Source organism: Macaca mulatta, chromosome 14 (assembly GCF_049350105.2).
Source record: "Macaca mulatta isolate MMU2019108-1 chromosome 14, T2T-MMU8v2.0, whole genome shotgun sequence".
Lineage (NCBI taxonomy): Eukaryota > Metazoa > Chordata > Mammalia > Primates > Cercopithecidae > Macaca > Macaca mulatta.
Window position 1 is genome coordinate 117,969,813 of NC_133419.1, and position 25,280 is coordinate 117,995,092.

Consider the following 25,280-nt stretch of genomic DNA (forward strand, 5'->3'; position numbering starts at 1 on the left):
TCCACCTCCTGGGTTCAAGCGATTTTCCTGTCTCAGCCCCCCGAGTAGCTAGGATTACAGGCTCGCGCCACCACACCCAGCTAATTTTTGTACTTTTAGTAGAGATGGGGTTTCACCATGTTGGTCAGGCTGGTCTTGAACTCCTGACCTAGTGATCTGCCCACCTTGGCCTCCCAAAGTGCTGGGATTACGGGTGTGAACCACCATGCCTGGCTAGGGGAAGAGTGTTTTAAAAGCTCTGAGTAGAAGGGTCTAAGTGCAGACATCTTGGCTGTTGCTGAAGAATGTGACTCTCACCACCTCCCTCTGACACTGTACCATCTCTTTTACCCCCATCCTTAGTCCACTCACGGAGGAGGCTGCCTTGATGGATTTGACTGCAGCTTCAAACACTTTCTTGGGCAAACGAAGGTTGGTGGTGCCACTGTCCACAATGCTCTTGTCATAGTTGTACTAAGAGGGGAAAGAGAGAGGTAGAAGAGTCAAAAGGTTTTTGATGCTGGGCTCTGGGCAGTAGGGGGTTATTGCTGGGGCCGCGGCCGGGTTGGCATCTTGGCTTTGGCTCCTCCTAAGTGTACCTGCTTGGACAAGTTAACTTCTGTGCTTCCGTTTCTTCATCTCTAAAGTGAGGATAAAAATAGTACCTACCTAAAAGGGTTATTGTAAGGATTAAATAAATCAACCATTTAAAGCACTTAGAATTGTGCCCAGAAGATAGAAGGCACTTGGTAAATGTTTATTCTTGTTATCTTGGGTTGGCAGGTAGTCTCCAAACTTGAAAATAAAAATACCCTGTATAGTGCTTTTAACTTTTCTTCCTTTCTTTTTTTTTTTTTTTTTTTTGAGACGGAGTCTGGCTCTGTCACCCAGGCTGGAGTGCAGTGGTGTGATCTTGGATCACTGTAACCTCTGCCTCCTGGGTTCAAACCATTCTTTTGCCTCAGCCTCCCAAGTAGCTGGGACTACAGGTGCCTGCCACCACACCTGGTTATTTTTAGTAGAGATGGGTTTCACCATGTTGGCCAGGCTGGTCTCGAATTCCTGACCTCAAATGATCTGCCCCGCCTTGGTCTCCCAAAGGGCTGGGATTACAGGTATGAGCCACCACGCCCGGCCGCTTTTAACTTTTCTTAGTACATTTATATCTATTCTAATTTAACGTACATAAGAATCTAGGGAAGGAAGACATAAATGATTTACCTTTTATTGAGTACTGCCAACCACAGAGATAAACACTTTATACATTATCTCTGATATTCTGAGCAAGTTGTTTTTACCTGTTTTGCAGATAAGGAAACTGAAACACAGAATAGTAACTGGCCTAAGGGTACATAGCTAGTAGAAATCAGAGCTACATTCAGATCTGGGTCTTCCTGACTCCAAAGACAGACCCTTCATTCTCTCACCCTGTCTCACAAAAGACTTGCCCAAGGCTACGAAGCAAGGCAGTGACTGCAGTCCAGACATCAGAGCTAGTTCCATTTTTTTTTTTTTTCACTACCAGTCCCTAGGCCCCAAACCTCAGATCCTGCTGTGTGACCATTAAGCCCCTGACTGTTCTAGGCTCAACTTCCAACCCTTTCTGCAGGTCCTATTACTTCTGCCTCATCCTCTCAACATCATAACCAGAGGCTTCCTTCACATTGTACTGCCTACCCCTTTACGTTCCCTGGGTCTCCCTTGGTTTTATTACCTCCTTGCAGTCCATTTTCAGATCCTGTCCATTGATCTCCACCCGCACAATGATCACCTCATAATACCACTCCCGCCGGATGGGTGTATACCAGAGACTGCCTGTGTACAGCGAGTGGTCGATACCTCCAATGATCTAGGAGGAAAAAAAGGCAGGTACCTGTGTCCTGGCACGGAAGGAGAGTGAGTCCCCCAAGGACCAAGCAATAAGATCAGTGATTTCTTGGGGTGGCAAGGTCTTCTACAGGCTACCCTTTTTTCATCTTCCTGCTTCTAAACAAATCATGCCCAAAGTGATACCTAGTTTCTTAAATGTGTTCAGGAGAAAAGACTTTCCGGGATTTTTAATTATTTGTTTCAGAATCATACAGCCCTTGATATAAAGTTATTTAAATCTAAACTGCCACAATAAATGTTGAATGAATGGTTATTTGTTTATATTATAGGTTTTATTTTCTCTGCTTATTGGAGAACCATTCACCGTTGTTCTAATTAATTAATAAATAGACAAACTTCTTTATATCTCTGCCTTCTGACCATCAAACTGAATAATTTAAATTCAACAGGTCTTATTTTCATTTCCTTTGAAATTTTCCTAATTGCCTCCCTTTCTAAGTTTACCATAGGTGCCTTGATTCCTTTCTAGAATAACTCAAAGAAGAAAAGAATGGAAAAATAAAGTGAGGGTAGGGAATATAAAGAGGTTCCTCCTGATTCTAAGTATCAGAGCCAAAACTATGGTGTAGCTTTCAGGGAGGGGGGAGGATGGCACCCATATCTCCCTCAATGCCAGGACCTCCCCTCTCTGAGGACCTACTCACCATGCTCCCTCCGACAGAGGCCAGCACTTCAGACTGGTTGAGGGGGAAACCAGCACCACAAAGCTGCAGGGAGAAGAGGTTGGGAACGTGGGTCTGCTTTACCAGAGAGTCAAAGAAAGGCTCCAGGGAGTCGTCAGGCTTTGGCAGAAAGAGACAAGGAGTGAGTCCTCAGACCGACCTAAAGACAGAGGCCAACTTCCTGTCTAAACTGGAAGGCAAATTTGAAGGCTTGGGGGATGGTCCTTGGGAAAGACCATCTTAAGGCACTGAGATTTGGCAGAGGTGTTAGCAGGAGCCCTGGCAATGCAAACAGGACAGTATTGATGGGTTCACAGAATCATAGATTTTTTTTTTTTTTTTTTTTTGAGACAGAGTTTGGCTCTTGTTGCCCAGGCTGGAGTGCAGTGGCTTAATCTTGGCTCACTGCAACCTTCACCTCCTGGGTTCAAGTGATTCTCATGGCTCAGCCTCCTGAGCAGCTGGGATTACAGGCATGCGCCAACATGCCCAGCTAATTTTTGTGTTTTTAGTAGAGATGGGGTTTCACCACGTTGGTCAGGCTGGTCTTGAACTTCTGACCTCAGGTGATCTGCTTGCCTCGGCCTCCCAAAGTGCTGGGATTACAGGCGTGAGCCACCGCGCCCGGCCAGGTTCATATATCTTTGATCCCCCTATGCCTAACCTGCTTCAGATTTATGGGGGCCTTTATTAAAGATCTTAGAGTGGCCGGGCGCAGTGGCTCATACCTGTAATCCCAGCACTTAGGAAGGCCGAGGTGAGCGGATCACCTGCGGTCAGAAGTTTGAGACCAGCCTGGCTAACAAGATGAAACCCCATTTCTACTAAAAATAAAAAAAAATAGCTGGGCGTGATGGTGGGTGCCTATAATCCCAGCTACTCAGGAGGCCGAGGCAGGAAAATCGCTTGAACCCAGGAGGTCCGCGGAGGTTGCAGTGAGCCAAGATTGCACCACTGCACTCCAGCTTGGGCAACAAGAGTGAAACTCCGTCTCAAAAAAAAAGAGATTTTAGAGTACGTAGAAACTACAGCCTATTCCTGTACCTATCACAGCTTCTGTCACTGTAGTTCTGCCCTCTATAGGGCTAAAATTTAGACTGCCACCCTATACCCGTTAAATAATCCTTTAAACTGATTGTTTCCCTCCTTCCGCTAATTCCCCTTCTCTCTTCTAATTCCTTCTCTGTGTAGTGTGCTGTGTGTGCAGTGTGCATACAGTATATAGGGCCAAGCCCTGTTCCTCTCACCCTGGCAATCTCAGCATAGGCCAGCCCCAGGATGCCTTCCCAGTTGGAGCCGTTGATGAAGAACTTGTCTGATTCAGTGATGGCAGCAATGTTGGCACGCACAGTGACGTTGGGGCCATGGGGGATGCTTACCAGGTCGGTGCCCAGCTCCCCTTCCCACTTGCCCTGGGTGTAGGGCACATACACACCCTTCCGGAGGTCCCGGTATGTGCTGGACCTGTGGAAAGAAGGTAGAGATTTGTGGATGCATAACCACAACTGGTAAACTGGTATAAGGATCTCAGTTAAACCTACTCCCAAACGCCACCGTATCTCATCTCAGGGGAATCCTAGAGTGCTTTCAGGCTGCTCAGCAAAACATCCCTAGACTCATCACCCAGAACAGAGTGTAAAGTGGGCTTGCAAGTAGATGAAGGGAACCATTGCTGAGGCTTAGTCTCCTGTCTCTATTGCTCATATTCCTAGATCTTGAGCTCAGGCCCTGTGAAGAACAAGCCTGGGCTTTGTGCATTGTGCCTGCTGCTGCTGCTGCTGCAGGGACAGCTAGCGGGCATCTCTTCCGCCCTTTGGCTCCATCAAGCTCCCAGAGAAAAGGAACCATTGACTCTCTTACTGCCTTGGAACCTACTGGTACCATTCGAGTGGTAGAGAAAGTGCCAGGCAGGGTGAATGTGGCACCTCTACAGCAAGTTCTAGAGAAGGGGTTTGCACAAGCATCTCCGAAGAGCAGGTTGGTATTACATACCACTTCTGTGAAACGTGCTCAACATGTGGCAGCCCCACCTGTGTTTAATCACACCACTAACCATGGCTTCTGTGTGTGGTGGGGGACTGGGATGAGGAGCTGGAATGAATGCCCTTTCATCGATCCTACCTGCACCCTCCTCCCTGACTGCTTCTTTTAGATCGGGACATTAAAGGAGGAAACAGGGAAGGTGGGTTTTGCAGCTGCCTACAAGTCCAAGGATAGGATTTAAGCTTCTACTCATGTTTGCACACACAGATGTCTCAGACATTGGTGTCCTCTCATCCCTTCCTCTTCCTGCTTTTATGCTAAGGGGGCTTCCAGATTATCCCTCACTGTCTCTTATCTTAAAGCCCACTTCAACCCCCCTTTCACCAGTCCTCCGCTTTCACCAGTTCTCTTCAACCCCCCTTTCACCAGTAAGCAGAATCCAACTGGTGGCACCCTGGGTGGTGCATGGAGGAGATATTTCAGCTTTCAGTTCCCTGATACTGGTCTAGGCAGAGGGGTTTATGGAAGACCCTTTCCTTCATGTCCTTGGACTATGCAAAGCCACCTAGAGTGGCCCCTGGGTAAGAACACAGCAACGGGAGCTATCACTGAGGCCTGTTCAGCTTAGACTTAGCTGGTGGTGTCAGAGAACTGAGAGACACTGAGGGGATGTGGGGTTTTCGTCTCCCCATTCAGGCAGAGAAAATGAGCACCCTAAGATTGTTCTATGAGCTATTGGCCCTTCTTCCTTTCCCTCCCGCAGGAGGCTGCCCTGTCTCAGTACTGAAGCACTTCCTGGCTACCTCTCAATTCACCCTTTCCCATGGTATAGCTCCTCTAACCACCCACTTCACCCTGTCTCTCCTGGTCACTGTCTTTTCTTCACCCTTCCCCTTCCCTGGCAAGAAGAAAATCTAAGGATCGACTCTTTCTCTCTGTACCCCTCCCCTGACCCTTCTTGGCCCTGGATCCTTGGAAAAGGTACCTCCCCCGGGCTCTCCCCAGGACTCACAGCTGCCTCTGGTAGTAGCGATGCAGGAAGGGGTGGGGGGCAGCACCCACTGCAAAGTTACTGCTGCCTGTATCCACCAGGATGTTGAGCTGTCAGAGAAAGGGGAGAGAAAAGATGGTATAGACAGGAGGCTTCAGACACACCACCTTTATTATCCCTCACCCCCCAGCACAGTCTGCTCCTTAGAATGTCCAGAGTGAAGCTCCACAATGCAGGACTGGTCCAGGCTGGCACCCGTTACCACAACAACCACAGACAGGACTTGGGGTCCTGTGGTGCTGCAGGGGCCAAAGGAACACTTCCCTGTGCCCTCTGAAGGTCTGCTGAAAAACCAACTGAAAAAAGGCAGATTAGTAGAAGAACTAACATGCATGGGAGTCAAAAAATATAAGAAGTCAAAGAAATAGCCAGATGGTTGATTTTATACCATCTTGAGGTTACAGAAAGAATGGGAGCTTGGGCCGGGTGCGGTGGCTCACCCCTGTAATCCCAGCACTTTGGGAGGCTGAGGCAGGCAGATCACATGAGGTCAGGAGTTTAAGACCAGCCTGGCCAACATGGGGAAATTCTGTATCTACTAAAAATACAAAAATTAGCTGGGCATGGTGGTACATGCCTGTAGTCCCAGCTACTCAGGAGGCTGAGGCACGAGACTCACTTGACCCTGGGAGGTGGAGGTTGCAGTGAGCTGAGACCATGCCACTGCACTCCAACCTGGGCGACAGGGTGAGACCCTGTCTCGAAAAAAAAAAAAAAAAAAAAGGGGGACTTGGACTTTGGCAGAAATAGTTATGGGAGGGAGAGGAGGCCAGGCCAGTAAAGGTGGTCTTTTTGTGTGAATGAAACCTCACAGGTAACACCCCTCAGAGAGAACAGGTGATGTATGTTTCTTGCAGAGCTTTAAACATGTCAGACTCTCAGTTAATCTTTCCTAGATTTGGACCAGGGAGGGCCTCAGAGAAAGCCAGGTGGCATCAATGCAGATTCTCTGCAGATGCAAATCTCCCTCAAAAGCCAGCTTTGCAGGGCCACTTCTGTGTGCTGGCCCTCTGACAGCCAACTCAAAATATGTCAAAGTAGTATATTCTGGGGTAAAATATCGGTTTCCTTTGGCACACTCAACATGGCCTTAGAATGCTGTGTCTGAGGCCAGCACAGTGGCTCACACCTGTAATCCCAACACTTTGGGAGGCTAAGGCGGGTGGATCACTTGAGGTCAGGAGTTCAAGACCAGCCTGGTGAACATGGTGAAATCCCATCTCTACTAAAAATACAAAAATTAGCCGGGTATGGTGATGCGTGCCTATAATCCCAGCTACTTGGGAGGCTGAGGCAGGAGAATCACTTGAACCCAGGAGGCGGAGGTTGCAGTGAGCGGAAATCACACCACTGCACTCCGGCCTGGGAGAGCAAGACCCTGTCTCCAAAAAAAAAAAGAAAAAAGCTGTGTCTGCTTCAGTCTATGGAGTCATAACATTTTGCACATCATCTCAGAGCTATGTGGTATGTGTGCTGTCTCCATTCCCATGTCTCTCTACTGTCACATCGCCCCTGCTCACTGTGTACCTGACTCTGTCTTCAGAGCCCCCTGCTCCTTTTCTGTTCTACCAGGAAGCACTCTGGCTTATCCCCTCCAGCTCAGAGAAGACCTATTCTAGGAGCTGTACTGGTGAGGGGACCTGTGGGGACCAGGATGGCACATCAGTGTCCATGCATGTGGTTCTGTCCCTGCCACCAGTATGTTGCTCCCCTTCTGTCTCAGAGGTGACACAGACCTAGGAATCCTACTGTCAGAAACAGTGGGGAGCCAGGAGCCCCATAAAATGTCCTGGTGAAAACCCATCTTGTCAGGGCCCTGGATTTGGCTAAGTGAAGATGCACAGGTGTCTTCTTGGTGTTCCCTTCTGTCCAGCTCTTTCTAGCATCACTTCTTTTTTTTTAAGACAGAGTTTCGCTCTTGTTACCCAGGCTGGAGTGCAATGGCGCAATCTTGGCTCACTGCAACCTCTGCCTCCTGGGTTCAAGTGATTGTCCTGTCTCAGTCTCCTGAGTAGCTGGGATTACAAATGTGCACTATCACACCGGGCTAATTTTTGTATTTTTAGTAGAGATGAAGTTTCACCACGTTGGCCAGGCTGGTCTTGAATTCCTGACCTCAGGTGATCCACCTGCCTCGGCCTCCCAAAGTGCTGAGGCGTGAGCTACTGTGCCTGGCCTCTAGCATCACTTCTACTTGGCCCTTTCTTCCTCCTTTGAAGGCCTGACCTCACCTTCAGTCAGACCAGAGCCATTTTTTAAATGTCTACTATATCCTTGCAAAAAAAGGAAAGTCCCCACCTTCAGAAAAATGGTAATTTGTAAATTGCATCTAGTCTCTTGCCGACTTTCCATCACCTCAGCTTCTCCCTTGCCCCAGGGGCCTTCATGTCTGTATCTTCTCTCCTCAATCCAGTGAAATCAACTGACCTCAGTTTTGGTGCAGGCTCTGACCTTGTCACCTTGAGCAGATCACTGTACTTCTCTGGACTTAGTTTCATCCTCTGCCAGATCCTCTCTGGCTCCTTCCTGCTCTCCGTGGTGCGTCTGTGGCTGTGCTGGCTGTGCCCCCCACCCCCCGCCCCACCCAGTGCCTGCTTCGACTTTCTGGCCTCCTCACATCCCCAAAGACTCCCCTGACAATGTCCCGGCCCTCAGACCTAGTCTCCTCCCTCCTTCCCAGCCCCCCACTCCTGGCCTGGTTTCCACTCCCCTCCCTGCCCTTCTTCCCCTACCTCTCTCTACCCGTGGTCTCTCTCCCCGGTCTCTGGGCAGCCACCAGCTCCAGATGCTGCACTTTCAGAGAAAATCAATAGAGCCGGGAGGCTCAGCAGGTCAGATGTAATCAACCAGGTTAATGATTAAAAAGGCTTCTTCACCCACCCTCTCCCCAGGAACCCTCTTCCCCATTCCCAGGACTCAGCTCCCAGCATGGGGTCTGGCCTCATCTTACAGGGCTCCCTGCTATCACTGGACCCCAAAGAAAGAGGATCTCCTCCACAACAAGTCTTTGTGGCCTGTGCAAGGGAGGGAACATCCGGCCAGTTCTAGGCAAATATGGCTACTGCTTTACACTGGAGTGGAGCTTTGACCTGGGGGCTCCTGCTGTCCCTGCCCCTCCCTGCCTCCCCCTTCCTCTCCTGCGAGGCTGGAGGGAGCTCTCTGCAGAGTACTCCCACCTGAGCCCGGAGGCCCTGGGCACTCTTGCTGTCCTTCTAGCCCCAGCCTTTCCCACTTCAACCTCAAAGGGGCCCAGGCTGAGCCCAGGAAGGCACGTGCCTCCCCACTCCCATCCGTCTCACCCACCCCAATACCACAATTTCAGGTTCCCACTGCTCTCTGCCTCCCCTCTCCAGCTTCCACCAAAAAAAAAAAAAAAAACCAACCAAAAAAACCCAGAATAAACAGTTGGGCTTCTCTCCCAAGCAAATGTCGAGCTGTCTGCCCTCTTCAGTGTGCTCCCGCCCGAGAAAAGTAATTCTGGTCCTGTCCTTCAACACTTCTAATCCGAGCCCTGGCCAGTCCAGGCAGCCTTTCCCCATTCCTGCTCCATTCCAAAGCGGGGATGCAGGGGGCTTTTACGGGACAGGAGCCCGAGGCAAGGCTGAGGCATTGCTCACTCATTATGAAACAGGGCAGTTCAGGGCCGCCCGAGCAGACGCAGTGGCGGAGGGGCTGCAGTCACCGAACCCCAGCAGCTGGGCTCCCCTCTGGAGTCACTGAACAGGACCAGGGGATGGGACTGCCCTCATCTCTCACAGCCAACTACACCAACCTGCCTGCGGCTGCTCCTCCCAGGCTTCAAATGAGCTGCCACCTGTGCTGGGGAGCCAATTCCCTCCTCCCTTCCCAGGCACCCACCTCTTCCTTAGCCCTTTTCCCTCACATAGATACAGCCACCCTACCCTGCCCCCATCTCCACCAAATTTGAATTCTTCCTGTTGACATTTACAGATGCTCATCTCTTCGTTAAAAAAACAAAAACAAAAAACTTCCTTAATCTCACATCCGCCTCCAGCTCCCCTCTCTCCTCTCCCTTCACAACCAAAGCACTTAGCCAGGCTGTCTCCATTTCTTCACCTCCCACACATTCCTCAACCCATTCTAAAACTGGATTTCGCCTCCATTCCTCCACTATAAAACAGCCCTTACTACAGTCACCGGTGATTTCATGTCACCAAACACTGAAGGTATTTTTCAAGTCAGCCTTCATCTTCTCAGGTCCTGTGTTCTCTGTCTCCTTGGCAGGCTCCTTTCACAAGGCTTGAGCTTTGGCCCTCTTCCTCTGTAACGACCCTTTCCCACTAAGCCATCTCTCCCTAGATCCTGGTGACATCTAAGCTCCTAACTCCAGCTTTTTCCTCTCCTTTGAGCTCCCGATGCACGCATCCAAGTGCCTCAACGATACCTCAAGGGCTGGGTGCAGGGGCTGACACCTGTAATCCCAGCACTTTGGGAGGCCAAGGCGAGGGGATCACTTGAGTCCAGGAGTTCAAGACCAGCCTGGGCAACATAGTGAGACCCCCCCCGCCCCCGCCAACACATACACACACGCACCCACGTCTAAAAAATTTTTTTTTAATTAGCCAGGCATGGTGGCGGTCCCTGCTACTCGGGAGGCTGAGGTGGAAGGATCGCTTGAGCCCAGGAGTTGGAGGTTGCAGTGAACCACGATTGTGCCGCTGCACTCCAGCCTGGGTGACAGAACAAGACCATCTCAAAAAAAAAAAAAAAAAAAAAAGGTCAAACTCAGGATGTCCTAAGCTGACCCGACGTGGTCCTGCCCATCTGGTGGCTGCCTTCCAGTGTTCCTTATACTACTGGATGGCATCATCACCCATCTGTTCTGTAAGTAAGCAGTATCAGAGGTATCCTAACACCTTCCTCTTCTTCATCTCTCTATCCAGTGCATCAACAAGTCCTGTCCAATTAAGCCTCCTAACAAGTCTCTTGAATGTATTCATTCCTAATTTCCTTTGCTGCCCCTAGGCCAAGCTGTCATCAGCTCACCCTGGAATATCACAATAATTTCCCAGCTGCTTTTGGCACATCCACTCTTGACTTCTCCAATCTGTTTTCTGCACTGCAGCCAGAGTGATCTATTCAAAGTCAAATTTGACTGTTAACCCTCCTATGTAAACAGTTTTCCTTTGCTATTAAAAACGTAAAGCTGGGCAGGTGTGGTGGCTCTCACCTGTAATCCCAGCACTTTAGGAGGCTGAGGCAGTTGGATCACCTGAGGTCAGGAGTTTGAGACTAGCCTGAGCAACATGGTAAAACCGCATCTCTACTAAAAATACAAAAACTAGCCAGGCATGGTAGCAGGCACCTGTAATCCCAGTGACTTGGAAGGCTGAGGCAGGAGAATCGTTTGAACCTGGAAGGTGGAGATTGCAGTGAGGTGAGGTGGCACCACTACACTCGTGTGGGCAACAGAGCAAGATTGCAAGATTCTGTCTCAAAAGCAAAACAAAACAAAACAAAAAACAAAAAACCCGTAAAGCTCTGCTGCCAGCCACACTGACTTCATCTCAGTTCCCCACACCAGCCATGGTCCCTCTCGCAAAGGTTGTTGTATCAGCTTCACTCTGCCTGGGCCATCCTCCTCTCCACTTGCAGGTTTATCTACTTATCCCCTACACATCTTGCCATCTGAGCTCAAGGGATTTCCTTAGGGAGAGAGACCAGGTTATATTTTCTTACTTAAATGCTTCCAGGCCAGGCACGGTGGCTCACGCCTGTAATCCCAACAATTTGGGAGGCCAACGCGGGCAGATCATTTGAGGTCAAGAATTCAAGACCAGCCTGGCCAACATGGTGAAACCGTGTCTTTACTAAAAACACAAATGAGCCGGGCATGGTGGCGTGCACCTGTAATCCCAGCTACTCGGGAGGCTGAAGCATGAGAATGAGTTGAACCCAGAAGGTGGAGGTTGTAGTGAGCCGAGATCAGCCATTGCACTCCAGCCTGGGTGACAGAGTGAGACCCTATCTAAAAATAAAATAAAATAAAAGCTTCCATAGAACTTGTCACTCTGTAATTACACACTGAATCTCATCTCCCCTCATATAGAATTTTTTTAAAAATTACTAAGGTGTCCATAGTATTCTACTAAGGTATCACAGTGCCTGGCAATAATATTTATTGAATGAATGAATGGTTGAAGGAAAGAAAAGATGAAAGAGCTAATCAACATTTTTTGGGGGGTTGGGAGATCGGGAGGCATCTCTCAGTGGCTCCCAAACCATGGGTGTTTTAGGTTATAGGTGTGGCTCTAGCTTAGACCTGCCTTCCTCTCACCTGGCCCCAGGCATGACACCTGCCTGTATTTACGCAGCCTGTGATCCTGGAGCCATCATCTTTGTCCCCTGGGGTGAGGCAGACCCAGGAGTCAGATGCCCAGGGAGCTGCAGCCTGGGGTCAGAACTAGGTCAGTGTCAATCATTTAACAAACAAACGTGCCCCTGGGGGCCTCAGAGGAAAGGCAGCTTCATGGGAAGTGCTAACAAGCCCCACAGGGAAAGGCACACCTGCCCAGGTTCCACTCTGCGTGTTCCCCTGCAGTTCTCAGAAATAGATCTTGGGTGATGAGGCAGGTATGGAGCTGGCAAGTTTAGGGTAAGCTCTTTGTTCCCCAAATCCCACCTGTCTTGGCCTCAGCTCTCACTAGCAGTGACAGCTCAGATTCTTCTGGATGAAAAATGCCGGGGGCCGGGCACGGTGGCTCATGCCTGTAATCCCAGCACTTTGGGAGGTCGAGGTGGGTGGATCACCTGAGGTCAGGTGTTCGAGACCAACCTGGTCCAACATGGTGAAACCCCGTCTCTACTTAAAATACAAAAATTAGCCGGGCGTAGTGGCACGCGCCTGTAATCCCAGCTACTCGGGAGGCTGAAGCAGGAGAATTGCTTGAACCTGGGAGGCAGATGTTGCAGTGAGCCAAGATAGTGTCATTGCACTCCAGCCTGGGCAACAGAGCAAGACTCCGTCTCAAAAAAAAAGAAAAATGCCCTCAAGGGGCATCTGTTTAGTGGCCTGGAGAGATGGGGACTCTTTCCAGTTCTGAACCATCTCTCGTTATTAAGAATCCACACCCTTTCTTGGTACTACCCCAAGGTCATAGCACTTTTGCAAAAGCCTCTGGAGTGGGGGCTCTAGCTCCAATTCTTCCTATTCAATAGGAAGTCTATTTTCTTCTGTGTGGGCCTCACAGTTAAAGAGGAAAGACACCTGTATTCTTGTATAACAAGGCTTTCAGCTGAAGTTGAGACTTAGAGGCCTTCCATTTTACAGAGGCGGAAAGTGAGACCTAGAGTGAGTAAGCAACTTCACCCATCTTACACAAGCCACAAGGCTAGGATAAGAATCCATTGGTTCTGACCAAGGCTTAAATGTGGTGTTTCATCTCCTTGACCTTCCCATCTCTCCCGCTTGGAGAAGATGTATGTGGTAGATTGTTATACTAATGAACCACCCTGCCCTCCACACATGCCCTTGCGGGATCCCCTCTGACAGTGACTCTGGGCTTAGCCATGTGACTGGCTGTGGTCAACGGGATATCAGCAAATGATGCAAGGAGAGGCTTGATAAGCACTTGTGCATTGGGGATTGCCCTCTTGGAATGCTGTCCTCAGATTCTATGTGAAGTAACTCAGTCTTGCCTCCTTCAGAATGAAAGACTTCACAGAGCCAGAGGCCCAACAGGCCTGGATTAGTCCAGTCCCCAGCTGAATGCAGCCACATGGGTGAGCCCAGGTAGGATTTGTAGAAAAATCACAAGCCAACACACAGAATCCTGAAAAATAAAATGACTCTTGTTTGAGCTACTAAATTTTGGAATAGTCTGTTACCCAGCATCACATAACTGACACAAACTATCTGAATTAAATCCTGGGGTCCTTGACCTTGAAGGCACCAACCATAGGTCAACCCCGTGAACATCTCTTGCCAGTTCCCTTTCCTCACCGGGCTTCTTGTGAAGTTTCCCTAAAGCACGATGATCTCTCACTTGTGCATCTTTGCATATATTTGTCTGCAATGTTCTTTCCCTATTCTAATGTTCACATCACACTTTAAACATCCTTTCTCTCAAAGGTCTTGTCCTGACACCCAGATGAGATTAGATTCTTCCTCTTACAGATCCTCAGTAGCACCTGTGCTTCTTTGTCTACCACTCACACTTTTAATCATTTATTTAATGTCTGCCTGTCCCACAGACTATGAATTCCACAAGGGCAGGGAGCGTTTGTATTGCTTATTACCTAATTGTTACCTAGCCCTGAGTAGATGCTCCATAGTGATTTTTTTTTTAATTGACAGCAACTGTCTCATTCCCTGCAGTTAATTCCCATGACCTTACAGACTCTTGCTATTTTTTTTTTTTTTAATGGGACCTCGCTCTGTCACCCAGGCTGGAGTGTAGTGGCACAATCTTGGCTCACTGCAACTTCCGTCTCCCGGGTTCAAGCGATTCTCCCGCCTCAGCCTCCTGAGTAGCTGGGATTACAGGTTTTCGCCACTACGCCCAGCTAATTTTTGCATTTTTAGTACAGATGGGGTTTCACCATGTTGGTGAATATTCACCCAGGGTCCTGTGGTTCTTAGAGCAGTTATAGTGACTCCAGGGCTCCTTGGTCCCAGAACCTTGTGAGTCAGCTTCATCTGCTTTTCCTAAGTGATTTCCAGACCTGAACTTACCCAAGGCTGAGAAAAGGGGGCAAGGAAGGACAAGAGAAGCCTAAAGTCAGCAGCTGGGAGGGGCTTATGGCCAACAGAGCACACAGCTACTGCCTCAGAGTCCAGCAACTGGGTCCTGTCCAGGTTCCTCCCACCTTGAACAAATCAGCCAACCCTGTGCAAATGGACTCCTTTTCCCAGCTAGTTCCTCTGCCTTCCACTTGCCTCTCCTGGCAGTAGCTGGCCATTGGTACCTGGGAGCAAGCAGGCTCCTTGGTGCCACTTACCCCACCTCTGGCTGGTTTTTCAAGGAGTCCCAATGTGGCTGGGTCACCCCAAACCTTATCTAGTGTACCTTTCCCCCTTTGGATGGGATGCTCCATTTCTCTGCAGCCTCTAACCCAGCTCAACTTTTTATTTTTATTTTTATTTTTATTTTTGAGACAGAGTCTCGCTTTGTCACCCAGGCTGGAGTGCAGTGGCACGACCTCGGCTTACTGCAAGCTCCGCCCCCCAGGTTCACACCATTCTCCTGCCTCAGCCTCCCAAGTAGCTGGGACTAAAGGCACCTGCCACCACGCCAGACCAATTTTTTGTATTTTTTTTTTAGTAGAGACGGGGTTTCACCATGTTAGCCAGGATGGTCTCAATCTTCTGACCTCGTGATCTACCTGCCTCAATTTCCCAAAGTGCTGGGATTACAGGTGTGAGCCACTGCACCCGGCCAGCTCAATTAATATTTATCAGTGCCTCCTACTCCAATAAAATAATGGGATGTCAGTGGTCCAAAAATTTATGACAGTAGTTTTCAAACTTTTTTTTTTTTCTAAAGCAGCAGAATCAGTCAGGTGCGGTGGCTCACACCTGTAATCCCAGCACTTTGGGAGGCCGAGGTGGGCGGAATCACGAGGTCAGGAGATCAAGACCATCCTGGCTAATGCGGTGAAACCCTGTCTCCACTAAAAAATACAAATAATTATCCGGGTGTGGTGGCGGGCACCTGTAGTCCCAGCTACTGGGGAGGCTGAGGCAGGAGAATGGCGTGAACCCGGGAGGCAGAGCTTGCAGTGAGCCGAGATTGCGCCACTGCACGCCAGCCTGGGCGACAGAGCGAGACTCCATCTCAAAAAATAAAATAAAATAAAATAAATGAAGCAGCAGAATCCTTTCCCCCTCTTCCAATTGTATGCAGGATCCTAGTGTACAAGAGAGAAAAAGGCAGAGATGTTCTGTTTGAAGGGGAGGGTTGATTTCCTCTGCTTCCATCCCCTGCCTGTGCTGGCTCTTGAGGCATCTCTTAGCACCTTTAGCCTCTGCGGAACCCACATGGAAAACCCATGCTCCACAAGGTATCACGGCAGCTATTCACCACCTGCTTTGCATTGTCAGACAGTAAGTCCTTCCTGTTATTTAACCTTGTCCCACCCACAGGTTACAGTGGCTTGAATCTTCTCTTGGTCTGTCCTCAGTTGAAAATGAAGCTGGCCTCTGGCATCTCCCCCCATGGCACCCGTGTCATGCTCAGCACATGGGCTTGTTTGTTCAAGTCATTGGGAGATGCTGGAACTCACTCCTTGTCCTACCTGTCAAAACCTCCACAGGCCTTGGAAAAGAATAAGTGGTGGGGCCAGGCACAATGGCTCACGCCTGTAGTACCAGCACTTTGGGAGGCTGAGATGGGCGGATCACTTGAGGTCAGGAGTTTGAGACTATTCTGGCCACATAGTGAAACCCCGTCTCTACCAAAAAAAAAAATATATATATATATATATTTTATATTTATATATATATATAAATTAGCCAGGCGTGGTGGCGTGCGCCTGTAGTTCTAGCTACTTGGCAGGCCGATGCTGGAGAATTGCTTGAACCCAGGAGGTGGAGGTTGCAGGGAGCCGAGATCATGCACTGCACTCCAGCCTGGGCAACAGAGAACCTGTCTCAAGAAAAAAAAAAAAAAAAAAAAAAAAAAGACTGATGGGATTCACTGACCTTGAAAGACCAAGCAAGAAGACACCTAGCCTACAGTGGGCAGCAGAGAGAGTAGCCCCAGAGTGACAGCAGCTCGGGAGATGCGGTGACAGAGGATAAGTTGGCATGGGAGGAGACAGAGCTTGGCCAGTTTGCTCTGAGGAAAATGACCTAGGAGTCCCAGCTCCCCCATGTCAGAATCCCCCCAGTACTGCTGATTCTTAAGTCTCCCCAGCACAGCCCAGCTCTCCTATTTTGGGAACCACCTGGCTACAGTACCCGAGGCTGCGGTACTACGGATGTACTCAGGTGCTGTTGCATCCTGCCAGGATAATCTCAGGGCAGCTCCAGAACTCAGAAAATGTTCTGGCTCCTTCCCAGAACTCTCCCCTGCCCAGGCACCTGAAAGAGAAGGCTCCCAGGAGATACAGAAGTTAGTCATCAGGTATGGGGGCTTCCCTGGGAGGTGTTTCTCTTCCTGGATTTTCTTTTTTTGAGACAGAGGTTCCCCCTGTCGCCCTGGCTGGAGTGCAGTGGCACGATCTCAGCTCACTGCAATCTCCGCCTCCTGGGTTCAAGCGATTCTCCTGCCTCAGCCTCCTAATTAGCTGGGATTACAGGCACATGCCACCATGCCCAGCTGATTTTTGTATTTTTAGTAGAGACGGGGTTTCACCACGTTGGCCATGCTGGTCTTGAACTCCTAACCTCAGGTGATCCACCTGCCTTGGCCTCCCAAAGTGCTAGGATTACAGGTGTGAGCCACTGTGCCTGGCCTCTTCCTGGATTTTCAACTGGAATTTTCTGCCCAGCCCTTTATTGGAGAGGCCCAAATAGGGTTCCTGACCTTCCACCTTAGTGCTTTTAGAAAGAGCACACTCTTTCTCAATGCCCCTCACTCCCAGCTAAACTCTTCTTTACTGGTCTGGGGAGTAGAGGAGAATGTGGAGTGACAGGATGAGGGCTCCAGCAAGGGCTTGTGTGCAACCTGAGGCCCAATCCAGGAAAGCCAGTGGTGGCTGCAGGGACTGGGGTAGGCAACTAATGGAGCTGGGGTCTTGTTGGCTTTGTCTGATTTGGAAGGTGGTTCTTTGAGCTCGATGGTTTTCAACCTTTTTATTATAAAAACTCTTTTTTAAAAAATATAACCCAGAAGTCCACTGTATAAAAATAATAAAAGCAAAGTTATCCTGGGAGGCTCAGGAGATTTGGGGCAGGGGGATGGGGATGGCTTGGTGACAGGAAGGGTGGGGATCTAGAGTGTTGACTGCTCCCAGCCTTCTCCTTCACCACTGAGGTCCCTTTACAGAACCCTGCCAAGCACAGTTTGAAGCCATTATAGGGGGAGGAGAGGAAAAAAAGGAAAACCACCTGGGCCGCCTTGGTTTCTGAGACCCTGAGCCCTCGTAGTTTTCTACTGCTCTGATCATTTTCTCTTGCTTCCTTGTCTACACCTAATATTCTTTCCCTAATCATTTTTCTCCTTTCCCTCTCCGTTCCCTCAATGAACAAGACTATTTTTTAACTTGGCTTTCACAGCCTCTCTGTGGATGAGTCCTGTCTGCCTGCCCAGTTCTAACCTCTCTCCAGATTCCCACTGTCAGCTGGTGGCTGAACACTTCCACAAGGATGACCCACTAGCCTCTCAGAGGCAACCAACATGTCCCAGATCGTAGAACACAGGAAGGACAGGCCCCAGTATTTGGACTCAGAATCCAAGGACCTAGATTTGAACCCCGACTCTGTTCTTAACAGAATCACTTTGGACGAGACACTTAGTCTCTCTGGGCCTCAGTTTCCTCATCCCCAAAATGGGTAAGCTAATACTTATCCCTTATAATTAAAGGAGAATAATAAACATAAACTTTGGTAAACTATATTGTGCTTCCTGGCCAGGTGCAGTGGCTCATACCTGTAATCCTAGGACTTTGGGAGGCTGAGGCGGGCAGATCACTTGAGGTCAGGAGTTTGAAACCAGTCTGGCCAATGTGGTGAAACCCCTGTCTCTACTAAAAATACAAAAAAAATTAGCTGGGTGTGGTGGCACACACCTGTAATCCCAGCTATTTGGGAAGCTGAGGCAGGAGAATCATTGGAACCTAGGAAGCAGATGTTGCAGTGAGCTGAGATTACGCCACTGCACTCCAGCCTGGGCGACAGAGCGAAACTCCGTCTCAAAACGAACAAACAAAAAAACTATATTGTGCTTCAAAAGCTTGCCCCTGTTGCTTTGTTCCCTGACAAAAAGTCAGAGAGGTTAAATAAAGCCATCATCTCCTCTTCCCTCTCTCTCACCCCATACATCTCATCAAGTGCACAGAATAACTGGTTAAACGATGGATGAATACTGATTCCTCCTCTCTACCCTCACTGCCACCACCCTCTTTCAGGCCCATCTATCCTGAGATCCTTGTTTCCATGTCTAGAGTCATGATGCTAGACTCTCCAAGTCATCCTGCATACTGAAGCTGTTTTCCTAGAACTGAAATAGACGATATCATCCCTCTTCTCGTATACCTACAATGATTCCTTACTGTTTGCAGAATAAAACCCAAAGTCCTGTCAGCCCCGCATCCCCACCATGCCTTCTGGCTTCTCACCATCGTTCACGCTTTTCTTCATGAAGCGCTCCTCCTCACCACTCTCCATATTGCAAAGCTTTCTCCTCTTTCGAGGTCTTATTCAAATACCTCCTTTTTGGCCGGGTGCGGTGGCTTATGCCTGTAATCCCAGCATTTTGGGAGGCCGAGGCGGGTGGATCCCTGGGTGACAGAGCAAGACTCCCTCTCAAAAAAAAAAAAAAAAAAAAACACACACACACACACACACAAACAAAACAAAACAAAAACCTCCTTTTCCAGCAAGGGGTCCCTAATACCACGTCAGAAGTAGCTGCTTCTCTCTGTGCACTTCCAAGACCCACTGTTCCACTATTTGTACCAAATGCATTTGGTCGTGTGTAATATTTAGGTATTATGTCTATGTCTCACATCAGATTGTGAGCTGTCCAAGGGATAAGACTATGGCATGATTTTTCTCTTCTACACACAGTAGGTACTCAATAAATATCTGTTACACTGAATTGACTATCACCAAATTTCACTCCTAACAGTTACATTATCCTGTGTTTGGTCAGTGATGCCCGTAATATCAAAATGAGATAACATCCTTTTATTTATTTATTTAGAGACAGGGTCTCACTCTGTCACCCAGGCTAGAGTGCAGTGGCGCGATCTCGGCTCACTGCAACCTCTGCCTCCCGGGCTCAAGCGATTCTTCTGCCTCAGCCTCTTGAGTAGCTGAGTTTACAGGCACGTGCCACCACACCCGGCTAATTTTTGTATTTTTAGTAGAGATGGGGTTTCACCATGTTGGCCAGGCTGGTCTCAAATTCCCAACCTCAGGTGATCTGCCCGCCTCAGCCTCACCTTAGTGCTGGGATTACAGGTGTGAACCGCTGCACCCAGCCCTTTCATTTAAAAGAATAAAAATACTTTCTCCAAGAGCTACAGTTCTGCATTTACAACTGCCCTTCAACAGTTCTGTTTAGAGGCTTGCAGCTCATGTATTCATTCACTCAATGTTTTTTAGGTGTATGTTCTGAGCTTGGCATTGTTATAGATTATTATAACGCAAAGAAAGGATAACTGCAAAATAAATAAATAAAATGTAAAAGACACTGTCCTTAAGAGCTTGAAGTTTTGTTTGTTTGAGACAGAGTCTCGCTCTGGAGTGCAGTGGCATGATCTCGGCTCACTGCAGCCTCTGCCTCCCAGGTTCAAGCAATTCTCCTGTCTCAGCCTCCCGAGCAGCTGGGATTACAAGCACCTGCCACCATGCCCGGCTAATTTTTGTATTTTTAGTAGAGACAGGGTTTCACCATATTGGTCAGGCTGGTCTTGAACTCCTGGCCTCAGATGATCCTCCTGCCTCAGCCTCCCAAAGTGCTGGGATTACAGGCATGAGCCACTGCGCCTGGCCAGAGCTTGAAGTTTTATGAGAGAAACAAACACAAAAACAGTTGTAATATGTTACAAGTGTAGTAATGGAGGTATCACCAGGTGTAATAGGAGAATGGAAGAGGGATGCTTGTGATAAACTTCTTCCCCAAGACAAATGGCACAGTAGGAAGAACAAGGACGAAACAGGTCTTAACTTACTGGCCTTCTACCTGGCCAGTGGTTTAACCTTTCAACCCCGTTTCTTCTGCTAGACACTGTGAGTGATAAAGACCTTTTTTTTTTCTTTTCTAGAGACAGGGTCTCTTTCACCCTCTGACATGCAGGAGATTGCAGTGGTGCAATCATAGCTCACCGAAGCTGTCTTTTTATATATTGCAGGAATTGCTGTAAGGGACAAACTAACAGGAGGCTAAGGTGGAAGTATCACTTGAGTCCAGAAGTTGGAGACCAGCCTGGGCAACATAGTGAGACAATTTGAAAAAAATCAGCTGGGCCTGGTGGCATGTGCCTGTAGCCCCAGTTACTCAGGAGCCTGAGGCAGGAGGATCACTTGAGCCCAGGAGCTATGATTGTGCCCCTGCACTCCAGCCTGGGCAACAGAGTGAGACCCTATAATTAATAAACAAACAAACAAATAAATTTGTATACAAGTACTATAAGCCATCCCCTCCTGCCACCTTTCCTATTCCCACAGTCTTGTTATCCTCCAGTTCACCCCAGATCAGAATCTTAAAACCATTGTTGATGCCTTCTTCCTTTCCCTTCACACCAATGTCACCAAATCCTCCCCACCTGCCCTGGCACGTTCTCTGCATCCTACCCTTCCTTTCTCTTTCCATCTTATCGCAGCCTAATGCCCTCCTTGTCATAGAAGGCCTCACACCTGGACTGTTGTGAGGGCCCCCTGTGCCTGTGTCTTTCAGTCCTACTCTTTTTGTTTTTATTTATTTATTTTTTTGAGATGGAGTCTCGCTCTGTCACCCAGGCTGGAGTGCAGTGGCGTGATCTTGGCTCACTGCAACCTCTGCCTCCTGGGTTCAAGAGATTTTTCTGCCTCTGTGCCCTGAGTAGCCGGGACTACAGGCATGCGCCACCACACCCAGCTAATTTTTGTATTTTTAGTAGAGACAGGGTTTCACCATATTAGCCAGGCTGGTCTCGAACTCCTGACCTCGTGATCCATCCGCCTCAGCCTCCCGAAGTGCTGGGATTACGGGCGTGAGCCACCGCGTCCGGCCATAAATGGTTCTCAAATTTGAGGCACAAACTGCGGGGCCCCATTCTCAGAGAGACTGTCTCTAGAGGTCTGGGATGGGGCCAGGGAATTTACATTTTTAGCTGACTCCAATGAGGGTTTGCAGACCTCGCTTTGAGTATATCTGCATGGATGACCTTGTACTTGTCACTTCCGCCCTTTCACTTCCACTCTATGTGGGCAGAAAACTTGTCTTCTTGTCTGTTTGTGGGTCAGCCCCCAAGCACCAGCAATTAATTGCCTAGCACAGAGAAAGTGCTCCCCAAATTTCACTTGTACTTGTTCAGAATACAATGCCATCCAAGTTCTCATTTGGCACTTACAACAGCTGCTCCAGGTAGGAAGAAAGGGCGTCCTTCTTGCAGACAGATGGGGAGAGAGTCCAAGCCACCAGAGAGCAGAGACCGGCTGACGCAGGCTTAGTTAGAAACCATAGTGCAAGCCACACAGTCGCAGGCTTAGTTAGAAACCATAGTGCAAGCCACACAGTTGCTTTAGTTGTGGGCTCCCTGGCACTAGCTTCCTGGACTGGTGTTGAACTTTAAGCCCACTTTTCTCTTCTAGAAAGGAGTGAGGAAGGAACTGACATTTATTGAGCAATTACTCTCTGCTAAGTACTGGGCCGCAGGATGTATGCATTATTTCAGGGGATCAGGGAAGTACAGTAATGGATACCCCAGTTTTTTTTTTTTTTTTTTTAGACAGAGTTTCGCTCTTGTGGCCCAGGCTAGAGTCCAACGGCACGATTTTGGCTCACTGCAGCCTCTGCCTCCTGGGTTCAAGCTATTCTCCTGCCTCTGCCTCCTGAGTAGCTGGGATTACAGGCATGTGCCACTATGCCTGGCTAATTTTGTACTTCTAGTAGAGACGGGGTTTCTCCATGATGATCAGGCTGGTCTCGAACTCCTGACCTCAGGTGATCTGCCCACCTCGGCCTCCCAAAGTGCTGGCATTACAAGCATGAGCCACCGCGCCCGGCTGTTTTTGTTTTTGTTTTTGTTTTTTTCTGAGATGGAGTTTTGCTCTTGTTGCCCAGGCTGGAGGGCAATGGCACAATCTTGGCTCACTGCAACCTCTGCCTCCCGGGTTCAAGTGATTCTCCTGCCTCAGCCTCCTGAGTAGCTGGGATTACAGGTACATGCCACCACGCCCAGCTAATTGTTTTTGTATTTTTAGTAGAAACAGGGTTTCGCTATGTTGGTCAGGCTGGTCTCGAACTCCTGACCTCAGGTGATCTGCCTGCCTCGCCCTCCCAAAGTGCTGGGATTACAGGATACCCCAGTGTTATACATGTAAAACATGGAGGCCCAGGACATCCAAGTTTTTATGCCTCATTACATAGCATAGAAGAGGCAGAACAGGCCAGACAAGGATAAAGTGACTTCATATTTGTTGGAGGTCAGTTTTGTATGCAGGTGCATTGTTCTGGGTGAAAGCACCTAGAACAATTAACCCTCACAACTTAATCCTCACAATTACCTTGTAAAGGAGATCTCATTTTCTACTCATTTTAAAGACATGACAGTAGTTTCAGAGAGGTTATGCAATTTGCCCAAGGCCACACAGCTGAGAAGAGGAAAAGCTGTGGGTGGTAGAGCTGGGATTCATGGACCGTCTGACCTCAAAGCTCGTGTGGGTTCTGCAGCTCGGTCCTGCATCATGCACAGTTCCCCAAGCTCCCTCTCCTGAGAAGAGGTCCATGCACAGTTTGCAAAGCACATCAGTAGCAGAAACAGGAGTAGGTCCCAGGTCTCTGCACACCCGCTGCTCCCTGACGATATCATCTAGCAATCTGTTTGCTCAGGGCCTGGATTTGGCCTCTGTCCTGCCCCCTCAACCTCCCACTGGAGACTACTTCTGGGGAAGTTATGGTGCACAGGAAAGAGGATGAGAAAGTGGGGAAGACCAGGCTTTTGACTAGCTGAGAGGTAGGGCTGGGGAGCATACACCTAGGGAAGGCTGGCTTCTGTAAAGTAATTGGGAGGTGGGGGTTTGTGTTTCTCCCAGTTCCAGCTGTCTGAGAAGTTCAGGAAAGTGTGGCTGTCCCCTCTACCCACCTCAAACACACTCCCACCTTCACAGACCCTCCCAAGGACACAGATCCGGAGGTGGCTCACAGAGATGTGCAGGATCAGATTCAAGGTGACACGCACCAGCATACACAGAACCACAGGGTTGCCCAGGCCCGGACTCTCCCACAGAGGCGGCAGATGCACACAGAGGTCAACCACAGCACCCCACATGGAGGGCTGCTCACCCACAGAGGTGCAGAGGGTGCCACCTCCACCAGCTACCTTGAAGGTACTTTGGAGATTGTCAGGAAGGATGGGGAGGGCACACGGTGTTTTCTCTACAACTCCCCTCTCCCCCGCCATGAAAGGAGTCTCACTCTTAAAAGGGAACTCTGGCTCCTTTCCTACCATTTGTCCTTTCCCCAGGCTCAGTTCAGTTCCCCTCTGGCCTGGGGGGGGTGTGGGATGGGGGAGGGGCTGGAGTGTAGCCCGCGAGAGGGAAAAGGGGAGGAGGAGGGGACGGACGGCAGGAGCCTGTCCAGGGCTTCCGGGCTGAGTGCAATCGGGGGGCCTGGGCAACCTCAGTTTGCCGTCCCAGTGGCAGCCCAGATGGTGGGAGCAAGGGGCTGATTCAACTGCTGCCAGGATTCCTTGGTCCTGGAGGTGCTGGGAACAATGGTGGGAATCAGAGGAGGGGACAAGGTTGGGTGGCCAACCTCCAGAGTGGTGGGATTTGGGAGACTCGGACTGGGCCACTGTCAGAGGGGGCTGACACCTGTTATAGTGCCCCTGTGGCGGACCCTTCCTCCAGGTCAGGGTCCCCAGCTGATGTGTCTCTCTTGCCCCAAATCCTTCCGGAGGGCGTATGTGTCAGATGAGGAGCAAGGGGAACTAGGCAGTCAGGGGAGAAGAGAAGGGAAAGGGGAGCTTGGGAACACTTCTGCCAACAACCACGTGACCCCGGGGAATGGCTGGGGAGGGGTCCCTCCTGCTGCCCCACCAGCCCATTTGAGCAGGGGCCAGCCTGAGGCATCCCCGGCCTGTCTCCCCTCTGCTCATGCAGGCGGAGGGCTAAGGGCTGGCCTGACCACCTTACCGTCTGCGGGGGGCTGCCCACGGTCATCTCCACGTAGTAGCCCTGCCCCGACTTGCCCCTCAGGTTGTCCACCATCTCCACAAAGCTGCCCCTCCGGCCGGGCTCCTCGGGCTCTTCGTCGGTCTCCCGGGGCAGCCGCAGCCCCACGGGGGCTCCCCCCAGGCCGCTGCGCAGGGGCAGCCGGATGCCGTGCTGGGTGCCGTGGGCAGGCAGCACTCCCGCGCCCATCCACAGCAGGAGCCAGGGCAGGGCTTGGGCCATGGTGGGCCCCAGCCTTCGGGCCCTCTGGGCTCGCACTGGCCCACGTCTGTCCCTGGCGCCTGCCCCCAAGTCTGGGTGGTGCTGGTGGCTTCTCAGGAGAGGGAGCTTGGGGGCATCAGGACGCCAGAGCCTGCAGGGCCCTGGGCCAGCCCCCGGGTCCGGGCCGTGGAGAGCGGTCAGGGGAGATCCGCAGAGCACGGGAGCAGGGGAGAGGCTGGGATCCGGAGCCCGCTACATCTGCACGGCGGCGGCCAGCCACGGCAGCGGGCGCGGGCTCCCGGCGGGGCTGGGAGGGGCGGGCATGGCGGGCCGGCGGCGGCTTCCCCGGTCCCCCCGGCGGGCGGCGGCGCGGGCAGGGGCAAGCGCTCCGGGCTCCTGCGGCTGCGTTGGCTGCTCAGGCCACCATAATCCAGCTCGCGGCTCGCAGCTCCCGGGCGGGCTGGGGAGGCGGAAAGACTTGTGGCGGCGGCTGTCAAAGCCAAAGGGT

The 25,280-nt window shown here is 50.2% G+C and overlaps 1 protein-coding gene across 3 annotated transcripts in view; it reads right to left on the minus strand.

Moving 5' to 3' along the window:
- Positions 1-25,257, minus strand: part of BACE1 (beta-secretase 1) — a 30,886-nt gene extending 5,629 nt beyond the window's left edge. The window contains 6 exon segments of one of the 3 annotated variants that reach the window (NM_001260928.1): positions 352-453; positions 1,694-1,828; positions 2,514-2,651; positions 3,779-3,995; positions 5,527-5,615; positions 24,533-25,093. In NM_001260928.1, the coding sequence (NP_001247857.1) occupies positions 352-453; positions 1,694-1,828; positions 2,514-2,651; positions 3,779-3,995; positions 5,527-5,615; positions 24,533-24,793 (942 nt within the window). In that variant the 5' untranslated portion in view covers positions 24,794-25,093. 3 annotated transcript variants of the gene reach the window in all.
- Between the last annotated feature and the right edge of the window lie 23 nt (positions 25,258-25,280).